Here is an 18,848-nt window from a genome sequence, read left to right as displayed (position 1 = left end):
CTCCTCAGCTCTTTCTGGGACAGTGGTGCGGCTGCCCCTCTGTTGGTCTTCCTTGGTCTCTTGTGTTCCGGATGTCTGGAGTTTTGATCTCCTCCATACCTGCTTCATGCCCTGGAGGACGGGGCAGTGGCCCCCCACACCCTCTAGCAGATCATTACATGAAGGAACCTTTTAAAAAACAAGCGCTCACAGGTGTACACACGGGTGATCACACACACAAACTACACCCTTTTTGGCTCCTACCTCAAAGCACACTGTGCTATCGAACACAATAATGTTTAATATTTAGTATTTACTGTCATATTCCCATATATCATTGTGATGTTGTTTGTTCTATTACTCTCGTTTTCTTCTGCTTGTTTTCCTTTTTCTTTCTCAACAGGTGATCCAGGTGATCGATATATGCATTTTTTTTCCTGCTTATTCTGTTGGTTTTTTGCCCTTCTCCCCCGTCCCTCTTCTCAGATGTTTTTCCTTCCCTCTTTCTTTCTCCCCTTCTTTCCCCCAGTCAAGTCTGTCCCGTATTCAGCAAGTGAAATTAAAATAAACAATAAAAGGTGAATCAAATGGACGATTACGGCAAGGCTGGGATGGTCAATTTGGTAAAGTAAATCCGTTGGGCATCTTTCTTCGCCTTTAGACAATAAATCTGATGGCAAAAGAGCCAAACGGGACAGGCAAAAAAAAAGAAAAAAGAAAAAAGAAAGCACATGTAGCACAGCACCAAACACAGTCATGGTTAATATAACTGCAGGCATAACACAGACGACATTTAACAATGCGAAGCTCCAACAGCAGAACCACGTACCCTTTCAATGCTGTGTTGCAGTCGTAGTTTCATGCGGACCACCTCCTGCTGTTTGAACATCTCTTTGAGCTGCTCAGGTAATGACGGAGGAGGAGTTATCTGTCCAAACGAACCGTTTAAAAAGGAGAAAGATTTTTACAAACTTGGTCAGGACTGCAGTTTGACATCTGAGAGATGAGAAAATATTATCATTTAAAGTTTAGTACTGGTGTGTAGCAGTGATGCTGTGCATCTATGCAGAAAACTGAGCATGAGCAGCACATAGCACTAATATGCTCTAAAATACACTTTGGCTTGCAGCAGCTGTCCTGGTAAACATGGGAGATGAAATGCTTAAGGCTCTGAGCCTTAATAAATGAGCAGTTAACAGCAAGACATCAATGGTGTGCTCACAGTTTGGGTGAAAACAAATGATTGTGTTGTGGACGGATGGATGGCTCGCCTTGGCATTAGCTCATCTGACTACTAGACTTCTTTTTGTCACTCTTCTGTTTCACTGATAAGATTTAATTCTCTTTTCAATATTTTTCCAACAAAGTCTCATCTCTTCAAAATGTATAACCTCCCCCTGTATAATCTATGACTGACCCCCCTGTCATCAACACAGCTGCAGCGGTGCAACGTGCCGGATTAACACGACCGCCAAAAACAGGGATAGAGGATGTGACAGAAATTTAATGTTAACTTTGACATGCAGTGAAAGGGAGAGCAAATGATTTTTCTTCCCAGAAATATATAAATTAGAGCCGCCTGATTAGTGTAAATTTATATTCAACTGCAGTTATGGATCATGTTATGAAGCCAAGATAATGAGATCAAACCATCATTGTGCTCAGTTCTTTGCACTAAAGGTCAAATGGTCACTAGCTTCATTTTGAATCATAAAAGAGTATGCACATCATCCCTGCTGCAGTTTTGTCTAAAAAAATCAAATAAAATCAATAATAACAATGATGACTCACAGTTGGTATACAGAGTTTGCTGAGTGGGTTCCCGTCTAGGAGGTATGAGCCATTAAAGGTCACATATTCGTCATAATACTGCGGCGGCTGCGGGGCGACGCTGCACAACACTTTACGCTTCTCCTCGATCTTCTTGCGGATGTGAAGGAACTCGTAGTATGGGTTAGCCCTGTCCGACTGGTAAGGTTCGATCTCCTCCAGCTTTACAGAGTCAACGATAGCCGCTAGCGACTGCTGTTCCCTCTCTTGTTGAGTGGTGGAGCACGTCTGGGAGAGCGACACCTTCGGCATCTTCCTCTTGCGTGGATGGGGCACGTGAATGTCCATTTCCTCGTCTGCTGCGCGAATCCTGAGTTTCGCCCCTGAGGAGTCGGACTCCCGGTCTCCGGATTGCGGAGAGGAACTCCCTGAGGCGCTGCTGCTGACGTCAGTTTGATCTGCTGACTGGACGGCGCTTTGGCTCTGCTCTTCTAGAGCTGAGGACGACTCTGGTTTCTCCTCGGCAGGTGTGACCTCCATGGGCTCCGAGGAGGCCTCTGCTTTGGATTCAGGTGAGCCGTCTGTACTCAGGCTGCCTTCAACGGATGAACTCTCAGTTGCAGAAGAGACAGCAGCACTACCACCGCTGTTGTGCGAGCTTTGTGGTACATCTGCTGTCCCTTCAGTCTTGTGTTCAGGGCTCGAACAGGACATGCTTTCCTTTTCCGTAAGAGCATCGAGACATGGGCCTGAGATGTCGCTGGAAGGCTGTGATTTCTTGCAGTCTTGGCCACTTGCATCAGCATCCTCTTGAGAAGGCCTGGACTCATCGGATCTGCTGAAACCCGTTAAGGATTCTCTGGCAGCAGAGGTGGGAATGTGCGAGCTGGTGGACGGTATGGGACTCCCCGCCGCTTCTGTTGTCAAGTTTTCTGCATCCGTTTCCATATTTTCTGGTTCTGTTCCGTGAGCGGTCTCCACGAGTGTGTCTTTTTGGTCAGAAACCTCCGTGGTAACCAACTCGGCCTGCAGCTGATTCTCAATACCAGAAGACGGGAGTGGTTCTCTATGCTGGAAGAGCTTTGTGTTTGTGAGTGCTGACAGCTCAGCAGCTTGAGAAGCTGTAGGTACTGACGGCTGATCAGATTCTTTAGTAACACATTCTGCCTGTGAAGTCTCCATCTGACACTGGATGTCTTGGACAGCAGGAGGCTCAGATAGAGGAAGAGGTTTCTGCTCCGCCGACCCACTTTGAGAACTACTGCACTGTGAGCTGCTGGACTGTGGAAGAGTCACGCTTTTACTGGGAAGATCTTTATTTAACAGTTGTGTTGTCGAGCATCCAGCAGTGCTTCCTTCCCTCTCTGTGACTGAATCGGTAACTGAATTTGAATTTTGTTGTGTACTCAGGCTCTCCTCGGTTTCTGAGGCCTCCTTCATTTTCAGCTCCTCTCCTGGGATCGCAGTCAGGTTGGATTTTGGCAGATTTTCAACAGCTTTACCTTCAGTTGATGAGTTGGCATCCTCATCCAGAATAGCCCTGAGGTAAGGAGATTCATGCCTGCCGGACATCACTCGATTACCTTGTGAAACATCTGGAAGACTGTTGCAGTCTTTATCGTGAACAGACGGCGACCTTGTAGCTTGAATGACGAGGGAAGACTGGAGAAATGCAGGCTGGGAGTCTGAGGCTTCCATGTTTACGTCAGAATCGTATTCGGCATTTCTGGGAGTTAATGTCGTTGCCTGGCACGAATCCTCCGAGCTGGCAACAGAGACTAAAGAAACAGACCTGGAAATGATGCCACAACGGTCATTCTCAGGACGGGGTGATCTCGTCAGACAGTTTTCCACGGCTGATATGACCTTTGCGCTGATAGAGGGCAGACTCTTCCCATCAAGTGACACTGTTCTGGGGCTAGTGCCGTCCTTCAGGGATTTATCTCTGCTGTGGACATCAGATGTTTCAGAGCTTTTTGAGCGTGTTAGCTCTTTACTCAAGCATGGTTCTGTTTTTGTTCTGTCTTTAGGCTTGGACTTCCCTGGATCTGCCACAGGCCGCTGTTTAAGCCTTTCCCGCTCTTTCTGTTTGAGTTTTTCTAGGTGCTTTCGATGCCACAGCTCAATCTCTTGGTCCTTCATGCTGAGCATGCGCTCAAAGCTGGTCTGCATCAAGTCATCGTTCACAAGTCTCTTTTCTTTTGGTTTGGTGTCTCGTATTGCTGGCGGGGCTTTCAATTTGGCCTTGTCTGCCTCCGTCTCACTGGATTTGGCCTTGCTGATTTTGGCCTGCTGGGAGCGGTCTTTGTGTCGCTCTTTATCCTTGTGTCTATCCGAGTCTTTGTCACGGTCTCGCCTATCGCGATCCTTCTCCGGCGTTCTCACTGCTTCCTCCTTTGATTTTGTAGATAAGGACTTGCCGCTCTCAGAGAGATGGCTTTTCTTCTCCTCTAAAAGTAATTTCAGATTGGAGGTCGAGGACAGCGTTCCATCTTTTATTTTATCTCTTCTTTTCCTGTCAAAGTCCTTTTCTTTGGCGCGATCAGATTTACTGTGATCCGTGGTCTTCTCCAGAGGTTTTCCTTTCCTATCAGAGCTTGTGCGATCCTTTTCTCTGTGATCCCCAGCATTATAGTCTCTGTCCTGCCTCTCCTTATCAGACCGTTTGTCAAACTTATCTTTACTTTTCCTGCTGTCTTCATGCTTTTTTGTTGTGGTTAAAGATTTCAGCTTCTCGTTTTCTTTGTAGCTTTTCTCTCCAGGCGAAACGGAAGAGATGGATCCCGTTCGCTCCTTTTCCTTCCAACGATCCACTGAGTTCTGGGGTTCGGTTTTGTCAGAGTGCTCTGTTTTGACCTTTTTTTCCTTGTCAAGATGCTTTTTCTCCATTTTGTCTGAGTCCTTTTCCTTTCCTGGGAGCCTCTTGTCAGTTTTCTCGCGTGAGCCTTTTTCTGCAGGCTCCAGCTGTTCTTGATCAGCTGTGATCCCACTTATGGGTTTCTCCTCTGTCTCTTCTTTCATGCTGTTGCTCTGCAGCGACTCCTCAGGAATCCGCCCTGAGCCGTGGCAGTCCACCTTTTCGTCATGCTCGCTGAGCTTTGAATCCTTCACCTTCTCTTCTCTTCCTGCCGCCTCCTTCCGCTCTTTTTTCACGCTCTTGTCTTTTTCTCGCTCCTCTCTTGGCCTCTTTTCTTTGCTGCCGGAGTGTTTCTCCTTTGGGTTTCGCTCATCTTTCACAGGAGAGGAATCAGCAGTCTTCTGAAGCGAGCTGTTGTCTTCACTTTCCTTTTTTACTGGCAGAGGTTCATCTGTCTCATCACTTTTGAAAAAATTTTCTTTCCAGAACTCTCTGTCAAATTCCAAATTCCTGTGGCTGTCTTTCCTGGCCTCCTTTTGCCTTTGGCGGCTCCGCTCTGCCTCATATTCCCTGCGGTGTTTGTCTTTCTCTTTGTGTTTAAATTTATGCTTCTTCACGACTTTTCCGTCCAAATCAGTCTTCCGTAAGGCACCCTCGCTGTCTATGCTGTTTCCTATGCTGCCGTCTTTGTAGGGGCTCGAGTGGCCGTCGTCGCCGTCCACACTGGAGTCTTTCTGTTGATGTTTGCTCTTTTCCTTGTGCTTACACCCCTTCGTGCTGGAGCCTTCAGTGCAGTAGTCTGCGTCTGTGTAGTGGTTGTATTTGACACCGTCCACTGGACACGAGCTGTCAGTGATGGAAACGCACATCTTTGCATTTTCCTGTTTGAGTGGTGTCTGTTTATCTGTCAGGCTGTGGTTCAGTTTAGGAGATTTGATGGCTGACAAGTGGAAGAGGTGGACGGATGAGTCATCTTTGGGACTGAAAGACATCTTGAAAGAGTCTTCCTCCCGGCCCTTCTCTGTGCTTTCAGACACTGTTGCCAGAGAGAGGACTAGCGTTTTGCTGTTTTCTTTCCCATCTTCTTGGTTTTCTTTGTTTTTATTCTGGCTCTTGCTCTTCCTCTTAACTTTACCTTTGTCCTTTTGCTCAGTATTGTCCTTTTTCGACCTCGTGTCCGGCTTGACGTTCTCCGAGCTATGAGAGCAGGTGGGGGAGCTTCTCTTCTCTGAGAGGCTCTCCGTTTCGTCGCTGGAGGTATCCGAGCTGCAGTGGACACGAGACGTCTTCTGCTTCTTGGACTTTGATGAGGAATCCCCCTTGTTGCTTTGCTTTACTGCAACGTGATTCCTGTCTTTGTCCTCCTTCTCCGGCTGTCGTAGCTCCCTCCTGAGGATGTGTCTGTCATTCAAGGCTTTACTGAGATTGTCCTCCTCTTCCTCGTCCTTAAATTCGTACTCATCCATCCCCGGCATGGAAGACGATGCTTTCGTGGCAGAGTCCTTTTCAGTATCAGAGTCTTCCATGTTGTCATCGACACTGGATGGATTGACAGATGGCGGGTCTTCAGATTCTGTGGAGTACAGTAGACTTAAGCTTCATTTACAGTGGACACATTACTGGATGTCGATGATAGGGGAGTAAAAAAACCCAAAACAAAACATAAATATTACACAGGAGGGACAATCACCTGAAGAGCTGTCATCATGGTCCGACACGGCCCCTTCTCCCTTTAATAGCTGTTCCAGCTCCTGAGAGTCTGCCACATCCACCGGGCGCTCGCCGCGCTTGTTGGCTTGGAAAGCGTTACCGCCGTGACGAAGCAGAAGTTTCACAATCTACAGAAAACACAACAATTACACTGAGAAATCCTAGACAGACAGACATGCCTTAGATTTTTTAAAAGGTAAAATCTAACATTTTACCAAGGCATTTAAAATTGTAACAAAATGCACTTTAACGCAATCTTTTGATCATTTTTAAACTCGAACAACTTAAAAACTAATTTACTGGCTGATAACCTAAGAGTGGCCGTCTTCTTATTATTATCATAAAATACTACATTCTGCAAGTTGATGCAGCAGAAATAAATATTTGACTTAACATTTAAAGACAGCCAAAAAAAACAAAACAAAAAACAAAAAACAAAACATGTATGCAATGTCCACATCTAAATGTAACAGCACTCTGACTCTTCCTGCATTAAGGATGGACTTGTGCAACCTTTATATTAGAGGTGCGATCAAAAAAAGAATTGGATCATGAATACATACAAGCACACCAGATTAAAATTTGGCTGATCTCCCTTTTAAAGTCATCCTCTTGGGTCAGTTTTCAGTCCTGCTGCTATTTTTAGCTTGCTCATTTTTAGGCTAGGTTCTGATCGCTTGCATGTGTGGTCTATGATTTCACCACAGCCCTCAAAACTTGAAGCAGCCAACGTCTATCTGTCAGACTGACTCTGCTTTCATTTCATCCACAGTTTCCTGAGCAAACAGGAGTGCGAACAGGAGCATGCTTGTCAACATTCGCAAGATTGTTATTCACTGTAAATTTATCCCCCAAGGTGACACTGACAACTCGCTCAAGTTCATCTAACATCCTGACACGTCTAAGGAAAATATTCAGCACAAACGACCTGAACTGTGATGCGTGCCATCCTGTGCCGGCACAGAGCATTAAGAACACGTACGTTTTTCTGGCTATGTTGACATAATCTTGGCTCACCAACCTCCCTACTTGCAAAATATGTCTCCCTGCCAAATCCACAAATTCCACAAAGTTGAAAGGTCACCGTCTTGAAAAGCTGAAGGAGATGCACCATGTATCTTAGAGGCAGTGCAGGAAGACAAAACAGGTCTTCTGCTGAGCGACCTAAAAGTAGCATTCGCCTGGAAGCTGTCCGGGTTTGATCCCTTGAAATGGCGATAAGCCAAATTTAAATCAATTTGTGTATTTTTGTTTTGATTCTCAGAAATGTTTAATCAAATTTTGTAAGTGCACCGAGACAATGTCCTTCTTACATTCTGTTACAATTTCACACATCAGACCTGTGCAGAGTCCTTAATCAAAATTTTTAAGTGCAATATACTTTTAAGACCTTCAGTTACAGACTAACTCAAAGCTCTTACATCTTTGTGCCCGCTGCTGGAAGCATCATGAAGTGGTGTGTCGTCATCCAGACCCTGCGTATTCACCTCTGCACCCGCTGCTATCAAGACCTTGGCCACATCATAGTAACCAAGATTACAGGCTTCATGCAGAGGCGTCCAACCTGGTGAGGACAGGAGAAGAGTCTTAAAAAAAAAAATTACCAGCTGTTTTCTCAATTCTACTACTCCACATACCAACAGCTGCATAAGCAGTAGTAATGCGCAGACTGATTACAGCTCATGTTGAGACATTGCCTGTGCATCAGCATCTGTTACTCAGTCTAATGTCATTATTAACAACTGCTGGGACATGATGAAAGCTGTTAAATGATCATCTCCTGGGGCGTCGTACCTGCAAAGTCTTTGACATTGACATCAGCTCCCAGGCTAATGAGCTCTTTAACTTGCTTAGCGTCTCCCCGGATTGCTGCCATGTGAAGGGGAGTCTCCCCTCGCTCGTTCCTCTTGTTGACCTTGTCTTTCTGCCGAGACGAGGCGCTGCTGGGGACTTTCTTCTGCACAGGGGTTGTTTGTGAGGGGTGACTCGGTGTAGAGTCTGGACACATGGAGAGAGAGAGAGGGAGAGGGAAAAAGACTTAAATGATGCTCGAAGGGAAGAGAGACAGAAAAAAAAAAGCACATCACACACTAAGACAACTGCTTTTCTCTCTAGACTGAACAACTACAGTGAATCCAGTTTTACTGGGAACGAGAGGCTGCTTAAACCCATGTCTGAGTAAGCATACATGCATCTGGACCTTTCTAGGGATTACACATGCACGTTTGAATGCATGGTGTCAGTACAGAGTTCAGTGAATTCACAACATCCTGGTCCACTCAGACAGAAAGACAGCACCTTCACCCAAAGCAAACTAGATCTACTGCTGTTTGCTACAAATTCAGGCTGTAGACAAACAGCAATAGTTGAAAGAACATGTATGGGTCTATGAAACATGAAATGGGGTTGCCATAGCATTGGAAACTGAATAGCACTAATGGGACTGGCATGGTTGTGTGTTGGTGCTAAACAGAACCTACACACAGCTGTGCAGACTGTCATCAACAAAATGTATCTGTGTGCCGTAACATTTTTTGAATACTAATGTTATTTATTGATTTTTTTACTTCTCTCCTTTAGCGGTGAACTCTGCAGTCCCTCCGTTTTATCTGTGCACACCATCATCTTCATCGGCTACATGATGTCGGTTACTTTGGAGGACATGCACATATGTATACCTATGCAAATTCAGACAAATGCAGTTCCGTGATTTCCGGAAGATGCACTGTAATGTTTATCAGAGCTACTTTAATAGGATATGGAAACGGACTAACTGGCAAACATCAGATCATTTGAGTACTTTTTCCACCACTGAATATCCCATTTGTTGGCAGTCCGTTACTACAGCATTACCGATAACATCATATAAAGCACAGTCAGACTGTGTAATGGAGAAGGTACGTGTGCACATTTCAGGCCATTTTCCTAACAAATGAGGGTTATCATTCCCCTCAAACTGTCTACTGTAACAGTTACCAATTTCTCATTGACTGCTGATGAGTACTGGTGACGAAGGATGACATACAGACAGGAAGGAAGGAAGGAAGGAAGGAAGGAAGGAAGGAAGGAAAGAAGGAAAGGAAGGAAGGAAGGAAGGAAGGAAGGAAGGAAGGAAGGAAGGAAGGAAGGAAGGAAGGAAGGAAGGAAGAAAGAAAGAAAGAAAGAAAGAAAGAAAGAAAGAAAGAAAGAAAGAAAGAAAGAAAGAAAGAAAGAAAGAAAGAAAGAAAGAAAGAAAGAAAGAAAGAAAGAAAGAAAGAAAGAAAGAAAAAGGTCTAGTGACTAGAGACCATATTTGGGGGAAAAGAAAAATTCTCAAAATTCTCAAAACTGCCAACAACATAATGGAAAGGAAATGACAAATATTATTCAACTTATCAGGAGGAAGTAACTTTTTCACATAGCACAGGGTACAGCAAAACCAGACATCTCCTGTAGTAGACAGACTACGGCAGCAGGAAGTGGCACCCCCACAATGCAGTTTCATCCCCTTCCAGCACCACTGCTTAATTCCCAAATAGCCTGACCCGATTCTCTCAAATTCATTTGGAGTCATTTAACGGAATAATTTTTCAGTTTGGGAAATGCTCCTTTTTGTGCTCTTACAAAGTTGCAGTTTTTTGTAGGCTTAACACTGTCAAACAGCTCCTTTAATGAGTAAAGCAAAAGACAAACAAAACCAAACTGCAATAACTACTAGAAAACACGTAAACAAAACAAAACCAAACAACACAGTAACCCTAACCCCTCTCCAAGTCAGCTATTTTCAGATCTAATCTACAGCAGTGGTACAGTATCACTAACAAACACCACAGATAAGATTTTTATCCTATTCCTAAAAAACAAAACAAAAACAGAGACGTTCTGAAGTATGACTCATCTAGCAGCAAATACACACTGACCCTTCTTGAGGACAAGGTGAGAGGGCGAGTACACAAACCTGGACTGTTGGCTGTCATCTGCATTAGGAGAGCCATCTGTTTGCGCTCCGACAGCGGATACCCAAACAAAAAGTTGGGTGCCTGGGATTTCTTGCCCCCAGCTTCCTTTTTCACCTTCTTCTTGTCTGGTCCATCTTTATCTGTAACAAGAATGAGTTTTGAGACAAATTACAAAAAACACCAAAAAAGGTCCTCTTTTACAAGATGCAACTTCATTGTGACTGCATCACATTTTTCCTCTTCCCCTTGTATCTGTTGAGCACGCAGAGAAACAGATGACAAGCATGAGGTTTAAAACAAAAAAAACAAACAGTTAAAAAAACAAAAACAAAAAGAAGATGGCATTCTCTTAAGCCAGCCAAGTGCCCATGGCACTCCTCGGGCCCCCCCAGTCTCCACCGGTCAGTTGTTACTAAACAGACATGCGTGAGCTGTAATAGGGGGGAGATGCAAGGCGAAAACACACACGCGTGCATGTGTGCATGTGTGTTTACAGCAGAAGAGCAGCGCAAAGTGGATGGGCGCGGGGGCTGAGGATCAGGCTCCAGCGATTACCTGCGTATATCCTGCAGGGAGGCACTAATCTCTCTCCCCAGGTCTCACTCGACTGGCCTGGGTCTGAGTCATCTACAGTGCAAAGCAGAGAGGATGGGAGGGGGGGGGAAGGGGGAGGAAAAGGAGAGCAAGGTGGGGGGGTGGAAGGGTGGGAAAGCACTGCATTAACGCTCGCTCGCTCTCTCTCACCCTCCTCGCGTCACATAAACTCAAACACAGACAGCCACAAAGGCACACTCGCACTCCACGCACAGATTATGAGTCATGGCAACACAGCAGACAGGAGAGGAGATCCGGTCCGAGGCGGTCACTGGGGTTGCTTCTTCGCCTCGTCCTACAGCTGCTCAACAAAAGGACCGGGGGAAGCTGCTGGAAGGCAAAGCCACTCTCCGTGCAAGTTTATTACGTGTGCTACATAAATTATACTTCCAAAATTGATGGTTATCATCTGTTAGAATGACACAGGACCACACAATGAAAACGATCATGTTGAGCTTTGCTCTACAGAGGAGATGAAGGCAAACCTGCAGGACTTCAAGCAGCCCATAAACATGCAGTTTATTTATTATAATTACAGCTGTACGATACAGTAACCTATTTTTAGGCCTTGAATCTGATAAACATATAGTTAAACTTTAACTGAAAGGGGGGGTTAGAACAGTGTTTACACAAGTGAGAGGAAGAACGACATGTCTGCACTGCTAAGATGAGTGCATTTTTATCGTCTACATAGTGACAGTTATTGGGAAATCTGTACACCATCAGTGAGGTTCAAGACAACTGCAAAGGTCTTTCAACAGCGCAGTTTATAAAAACATGTAAAAATACAAATACAAATAGTGTATTTAACAAACAAATGTTAAATACAGCATTGCAGTGCATTTGTAGAGGGTTATTCTACTATTGAGGACTGAAAATGAGGGAACATGTAAAACAGTGAAGAGTCTTGGGGGGCTTTTTACAGTTCACTTATACACTGGATATCTACGGCTACATAGTTCACTGCTGGTTTTGGTCTTTCTTTTTAAATGGGTTTTGTAGATAAGGACATAATGTGTTGAATGTAGAAAAAAACAAAACGTGGTGTTATATTAGGAGGTGGGGTAGGAGGCCCTGATTACTATTTGTAACACTAAAAAATAAATACATTCTCATAGAATGATTCTTCATCCATCTGAGAATACACACAACAGGCCACAAGTTCATCAGTGAGACCTGACTTAGGTCCCGTTTTCGAAACAATATTGACCCATTGTTGACTATTTGAAGACCTGTTTGACAGCAGGCCACCAGGGGGCAGTGTACAGACATGGCAGTGAGCCAGCAGCATGGCTGTTTGGAGGGAGGAACAGCAACACTCCTTACCCGTGTCGGAGTCTCGCTCCTCTGCCTGGGGCGGACTGGTAGTGAAGGAGAGCTTGCGCTTCATGGAAGACTTTGCTTTCCCTTCCTTCCCCAGCAATTCACTCCGGTCCAACTTTGGAGTTTTGGTGAAAGGCGACAACTTGTCTTTGCTCTGTCAAAAGGTGAGGAAGAAATAAAACACACACAAAGAATTAAAATCGGGTCAAACGAGGCAGAGGTGTGGCCTCAGTTGAGTGCCGAGTGTGTCTGGATATGTAAACAAAGGAGCAATGGCCTCAAATAAACCCTGGCAGTCTCATTTTAAAAGCCATGTCAACTAGTTTGACAGCTAACAGGATCGAGCTCAGTACGCAGGTGGTAGTTCCTGCTTTACGTGACTTATACTGCAGAGATAACATCGACTGCAATACGGTATTTGGGTGCCGCTTGCGAGTCTCACTTAAATGTTGTTTCCAAGGCGAAGTCTCCAGGGAAAAATACAAGATCTGGAGCTTTCCCCCCATCAGTTTACACACAAAAGAGAAAAAAGGGAAAAAAAATAAGTCCATTGCTATGGCACTGTGCTGTGGGAGTGTGAAAATATTCACACCTGTGCAACCTGCACTGCCAGGCAAGCATTCAATACCATCAGACTTCATAGATTAACGGTTTCTTTTTAATGCATAACAGCACCTTTACTGATCATCAATTTAAATCATATCCGATTCAAAAATGTATCTGCAGTTCCAGTCCTCAAATGCATTGCATTATAAACTGTATATAGCCTGCTGGTCAGACAAAAATTGTTTAGGGTCGTCCCCCACAGCTTTGGTAGATTATCTCATACTTGCATCACAACTTTCAGACATTTTATAGACAAACTGAGTGAGACACTCAGATTAACTGATGTTGCAGTGACAACTAATTCCTAACTCAAACCCTTCAAATTTAATAGCTATAATACTGAAAACATGTAAAGCAAGGTTGACCACGAAAAGCCTGAAATGGGACGATAAAGCAAGAAAATTACCTACATATACAGGGTGGCTTCCTGTTGAACACAAGTACCACCTCATTTGGGTAATTTGCATTTCTTTGGTGACCAAAATCGGAGCCATAATTGAGCAGAAAAGACGACAACACCCACTTCAAAAGACACAAGATGTTAAATTGTATCCCTCCCACTTGCAGCTGCTGATTGCTTCTATGGTTGTAATTTTGGTTTTCAATGCCTGAATTGAATTTAGCCACTCCATGCACATATAAAACTATTTGATTCTACAGAAAATACACACGGTGGAGGTGGAGCGAAAACACTCCAGCATCAAACACAACCCACAGCAATACCACTAATCTCGCCATTATCACAGTGTCTTTCAGTTACTGGGTTATTCTGCACTCTGATCTGCAGACAAAGCTTTTTCAGAACCATTACTTTTAGTGTGCTGCACTTTGGTGCAGTAAAATACATTTCTGGCAGGAGGAAAATGTCTGCAGCATGGTGTTTCTTTGATCTCAGTGAAGCAATGTGCCAGCTGTGCAAAGCTGAAGTGTCTGGCACGGCTGAAAGTAGATGAGAGCTAAGATCTGAAGTACCTTTGCCTTGAAAATAAAGGCAGACACAAATGCTTCCTTGCATTTATGTAGAAAAGGGCAATTAAGCCCTGTTTGCATGGTAATATAGGAGATAGTACGTCAGATATTTCTCACACACAACATTCGAGTGCATCTCTGGGTTAAAGCAGAGTACTGTATCACAATAGGAAAAAAACCCACAGAAATATATGCTGTGTTAAGAATATGCTTTTGATGAACCACAATATTTATCTTGTTCTATCACTGGTAAACTACATACAATCAAATCATAATGTTGGCCGAACATAACCGCATCGATGTCAACATGTACATGTATGGCAGCTGAAGTGCACTGACATTTACAGAACAAGCCGATATAATGAATAATGCCGCTACAAGCTTAGATGTGCTCCCTGCTGGTGCCCAGATGTTAGTGTTCAGCAAGTGGGTGATGAGTGTTTACACATCAGAGCTCTAAAACCCAAGAAACATTCATGCAGATGTTTGAGAACTGAAACAAAAAAACAAAACAAAAAGAACCCTGTCCCTCAGGAAGCAAAACGAGACACACACTCTAGAGAAGCATTAAAAGAAGTCAGCTGTCTTGGAGGCCAACTCTCTCTGCATGCCACATGATTCAGGATCAATAACAGCTTCTCAATTTAGTTTTATTTTACCTAGTTTGCTCGATGAAAGAAAATGTGAATGAACCAGATTGTTCTACAATATCATGTGAACCAAGCAGTCAATCTTTGTTTATTCAAATGCCATTTTCATTGATCATGTGATCATATTGACAGTTTCTGCCAAACTCTGAATTCATTTAGTTGTATTTAGAATCACCTATGTATTATTTGGGGTCCAATTTTGCACAGTATTTCCCCAAGAAAATGTAAAGAAAACAAGTATCACTTTTGTAAACTTGCAGGAAATATTCCTTGTGTTTACCACAGGATGGTAATAGAAGCTTCTATTTGAAGTAAGAGAGCCACATACCTTCTTCCCCGCCTGCTTATCCACCATGGCTCCATCTCTGTCGCTCCCAGGTTTTGCCATGGTGAGGCAACCTGACTAGCTTAGACAGCTACAGCACAGTAGGTTCATCATGCACCTGGAGACAGAGACCACAACAGCAGTGAGGAGGATTTCAACCCTGCCACATCACTGCCTGACCTAGTAATTCTTGCTGCAAACAGAGCACGCCTGCACGAGACAGTGGCAAGAGCAGGAGATTGTTTTAAAATGCAGGTACAATTAAATAACATTTTTTCAGAGACTGTTTATAGGCTTTCAGCAAATGTTTGTGTTACAGAGGAAACGAGCCAAGTAAAGAAAAGTCACTTAACCCCCACAGAGCAATGGAGGGGCAGGGTATGAAATAGTGCTGCCACCGAGCGCAACTCAGCTGTGTTTCAGGATGTAGGTTGAGTGGATCTGTAATCAGGGATTTTTATTGAAATTTCCATTGCATCTCTCGAGATTGACCTTAAAGCACCGGCAGGAAAAAACTACATGAGGCAGCATGAATCACAGCTTTAGGGACTTCTTGGGTTTCTGAGAGGAAAACGTCCCCCTCTGTATGTTGTCCCTGCGACCTACTCATCAGTGTAACCGAGCTCGTTTCTGATGTGGTTTGTGACGGTGTAGTAACACAAGCTGCAGAGTCACTGGGGTGCACTGTGGGTGCCAGCACTTTAGAGAAAGTACAACACTGAAGCTGAGCCTGCACCTGAAGCCAACATGGCATCTGTCAGTTATCTTGCCACATGAAGATTGCAGCTTTCAGTCATGAGACCCTCTATTATCTAGTACTTTGAATGAACTTTCCCTGCTTCCTTTTTTCGCTCACATATACACACCCAGTACCATGATGACTGAGCAGAAATAGCCTCTCGCTGCTTATGAAAGTCCCACTCTTACTCTATATTAAGAAACCTGAGAGCCATTGATTACTTGTTAAGCAGCCTCCAAAATGATTGGGGCAGCCCCCATTACTCATAGGCATGAAAAATACAAGGGAACTCTAAATTTCATAGTAGACATTTAATTTTCCAAGAAGAGAACAAGCATGATAGCAGTTTTAGTATTGCACTTATTCATAAAACAACCCCAAAAGGGCTTTTGTGTTAAGGGGTAAGCCATCTCAGTAAATAGCACAGCTCTGGTGTTCCCAACAATTCTGGCAAGTTCCAGGCTGAATAATTTATGATTAAATAATCAGATCAGCAATCTCTCACAGGAAAGTTCTGACAACAAAATGTGACAAAGTGTTTGGCACTGGCTAGCATGTTTTCTGGGTTTTTAAGCAGGAAAGGACATTTCACAGGAAGAATCCTAGCCCATATTCACTGGGAACTATTTAATGACTCTTTAAAGATCACTTCCCACCCATAGACAATATACAGTATGGACATAGCCACCATGGTCCAATCCAGTGAATAGTAGTCTCATTATAATGCCCTGATCAGAGCATTTCTTACATCCTTGTAAAGACCCGTGATTGTTAAGTCATTAAATAATAGGATATCATCCTAGATAAACTTTGTTTTTAACCACTTAAAATTAGCATAATTTACAAAAAGAACTTCATGTTTTATTCAATATGTCCTAAAACTAGCAAATGAGCCCATAAACACAGGAAAGCTTTTATACAACTGTGAGTCTGTTTTCAAAAGGAGTTTAGAATGAATGCAGGTTTGTGGCCCTTCTGCTTTGGGTTCACTTTACAAACACAGAATCTACATCCATATTTTATACTGTCTATGATGTGGACTACTTGTGACAGGCTCTCTTTACCTGGGTTTGAACTGGACTGTATTTTCTTTTTCATTTTGAAGATGTTCTGCAGAGAACTTTCTGACAGCTGCACTTGCTTTTGCCTTTGCAAGTTTCTCCTGTTTACACAGTATCATCTAATCTCTCCTTGGCACATGTGTATCACAGGTCCAAAGCCTGGTATGTAGTAACAACTTTTACTTTCAGTGGCTGACAAATAGCTTTTACTTGCATTGCCACCATATTCAAACAGTAGTGGCATGTTACACACTAAAACCTTGATTATTCCTGCCGGGTCTACAAGGCTGATAGGGTCTAAGTGATGTAAATGTCATTATTAGGTGAGTGCAAGGGTCCATAAGAATGTCCGCATGCTTGCCAATTTCTTATGACTGCACAGACGTCTGGAGACTTTACAATGCACCGACTGTGCATGAGACTTTAAGCGGATTTCAAAGAAATATAACAGGAATGACTGCTCAGACATGATGTTTCTAGCTGCTTATGTCTTCAACAGAGTATATTAAAAACTTAAGTACTAACAAGGAAAAATATAAGACAAGAAACAGTCATTTAAAAATGATTTTATAATTTATTTACTATTCAAGTAATTGAAAATCATGACCATCCTCAAAATTTATGGCTGTTTGCATTTTTTTCTAACACAGAGAGGTTCTACCATTCAAATGCTTTAAAAACCCACTTTATCTATCAATTACAAGCAATTGAGTCAAGTTTTTTCTTCAGGAAAATGCATAAATATTTAACATATCAATTTTACATGTTAACGTCAACTTGTGCGTTTTTAATCATCATATTGTTATATTATAAAACAGAAAAAAAAATTCTGATTAACTGTCAAGATTACTTGGGAACGAAACTGTTGCTTGCATAGTTCGGCCTCATTCTCTTTAACTTGTGCTCTAATGGGAGCCTGTCCTCATATACAGGGTTAAAATTGGAAGGACAAGGGCAACCTGTATCCTTGAAAGACTGGCATTGCTTCTACACTATTAGTAGTGAAAAGTCCACTGTTAGTAGGTATACAAGTGATGGTAATATCCACTACATTCCATGTCTACAAAACACTAATCACAAGTTCAAGGTCAGGTGATGTTTTTGTGAGTTTTCTAAAATTAAGTGGTCATATTTAAGAGTCTTCAACTACCAAATGTTCAGCATTTAAGGATGCTGAACAGGATGCAAATATCGCCTTTGAAATTGAAGAAAAGTGAATGCAAGTGGCTTCTTCTAATTTAAGACCTTTAGCATTAAGAAGCACAGCCTGTGGCACACTACAGAATCATTACGGTGCAAGCAATTGATGCCCAACATACCAGGTTTGAAGGGATCAGAACATATAAAAAGCCTTCAATTAGACACCATCCAGATGCAAGCTGAGCAACAAGCATGTTCTGGCAGTGACACAATGTTTCATGTAATCACCTTTACGAGGGGCCATTTTTAGGATGTATACAAAAACCACAACTGAAAGTTTAATCAGCTACTACTAAGACAAAAGGCATGTCTGTCGTAAACAAAGTGACAACGCTGACGCACGTTAAGGAGGAAACTGCTGTTGCTGTAATCTGCTCTGTGGTTGACATTTTTAATGTATTTGACTGTCAAAATTCATGTCAACTCTCAGGTTGACATGAATTATTTGAATATGGCATTGTTGTAATGTGTAGGTACTGGATATGATGTCTTCTTAGAGTCTAACAAAACTTTGCTCAGTCTAACCATTCTTAAGAAGTTGCAACATGCTTTTTTTTTTAAAAAAAAAAGAAGAAATTTTTATACAGATTTTTTTGTGTTTACTTACTGACTTAATGTATAAAGGAAATAATTTGCTGTTGTGAGGCTTTAAACTTCGATTCTCGTTGTGCAGTTTAATTATAATCTGACTACGTGATTCTCCATAACATCAGCACTCATAATAATCTCTATTGGAAAGCAGTGCACATGTTACACATGCTATTCACCTTTCTGGGGAGAAACCAGTTGTGCTGGTTTTGACATTAATAAGGCAACTAGACTTCTTTCAGTAATCCCACATTTTGCTTCTTCTGATACCTTTTATGATCTTTGCCGATCCTGTGTGATACTGTGGTGTTGACAGGTACAGTTTTTTCCAACCCCATTGACCAACTGCACAGCCGAGGCCAGTGAGAGGTCATTAGTCAGCAGATAGCCAGTAAGCAGCAGCATTGTCATTCACGCAGCTGAAAGGGAGAATTGAGCTGCCCACAGTGAACTTGTTGGTGTAAAGAGGCTGGTGTATTGGGGGTATTAAAGCAGTGTGGACAGGCCAGGACCAAACCAGAAAACAAACGCTGACAGGA

At 43.0% G+C, this 18,848-nt stretch overlaps 1 protein-coding gene across 2 annotated transcripts in view; it reads right to left on the bottom strand.

The window, feature by feature from the left end:
* ankrd12 (ankyrin repeat domain 12) overlaps window positions 1-18,848 on the bottom strand; it is a 39,647-nt gene that overhangs the window by 3,403 nt on the left and 17,396 nt on the right. Inside the window, exons 2-10 of one of the 2 annotated variants that reach the window (XM_085140114.1) lie at window positions 14,725-14,839; window positions 12,175-12,325; window positions 10,810-10,881; window positions 10,254-10,394; window positions 8,111-8,314; window positions 7,738-7,880; window positions 6,297-6,444; window positions 1,771-6,179; window positions 809-907 (exon numbers count right to left, since the gene is read on the bottom strand). In XM_085140114.1, the coding sequence (XP_084996240.1) occupies window positions 809-907; window positions 1,771-6,179; window positions 6,297-6,444; window positions 7,738-7,880; window positions 8,111-8,314; window positions 10,254-10,394; window positions 10,810-10,881; window positions 12,175-12,325; window positions 14,725-14,784 (5,427 nt within the window). In that variant the 5' untranslated portion in view covers window positions 14,785-14,839. The remainder of the gene's footprint in view (window positions 1-808; window positions 908-1,770; window positions 6,180-6,296; window positions 6,445-7,737; window positions 7,881-8,110; window positions 8,315-10,253; window positions 10,395-10,809; window positions 10,882-12,174; window positions 12,326-14,724; window positions 14,840-18,848) is intronic. The other variant, XM_085140115.1, reaches the window with a different exon arrangement.

The sequence above is a fragment of the Neolamprologus multifasciatus genome, chromosome 18 (assembly GCF_963576455.1).
Source record: "Neolamprologus multifasciatus chromosome 18, fNeoMul1.2, whole genome shotgun sequence".
Lineage (NCBI taxonomy): Eukaryota > Metazoa > Chordata > Actinopteri > Cichliformes > Cichlidae > Neolamprologus > Neolamprologus multifasciatus.
Note: the sequence above shows the minus strand (reverse complement) of the source record. Positions and strands in the feature narration are given on the sequence as shown.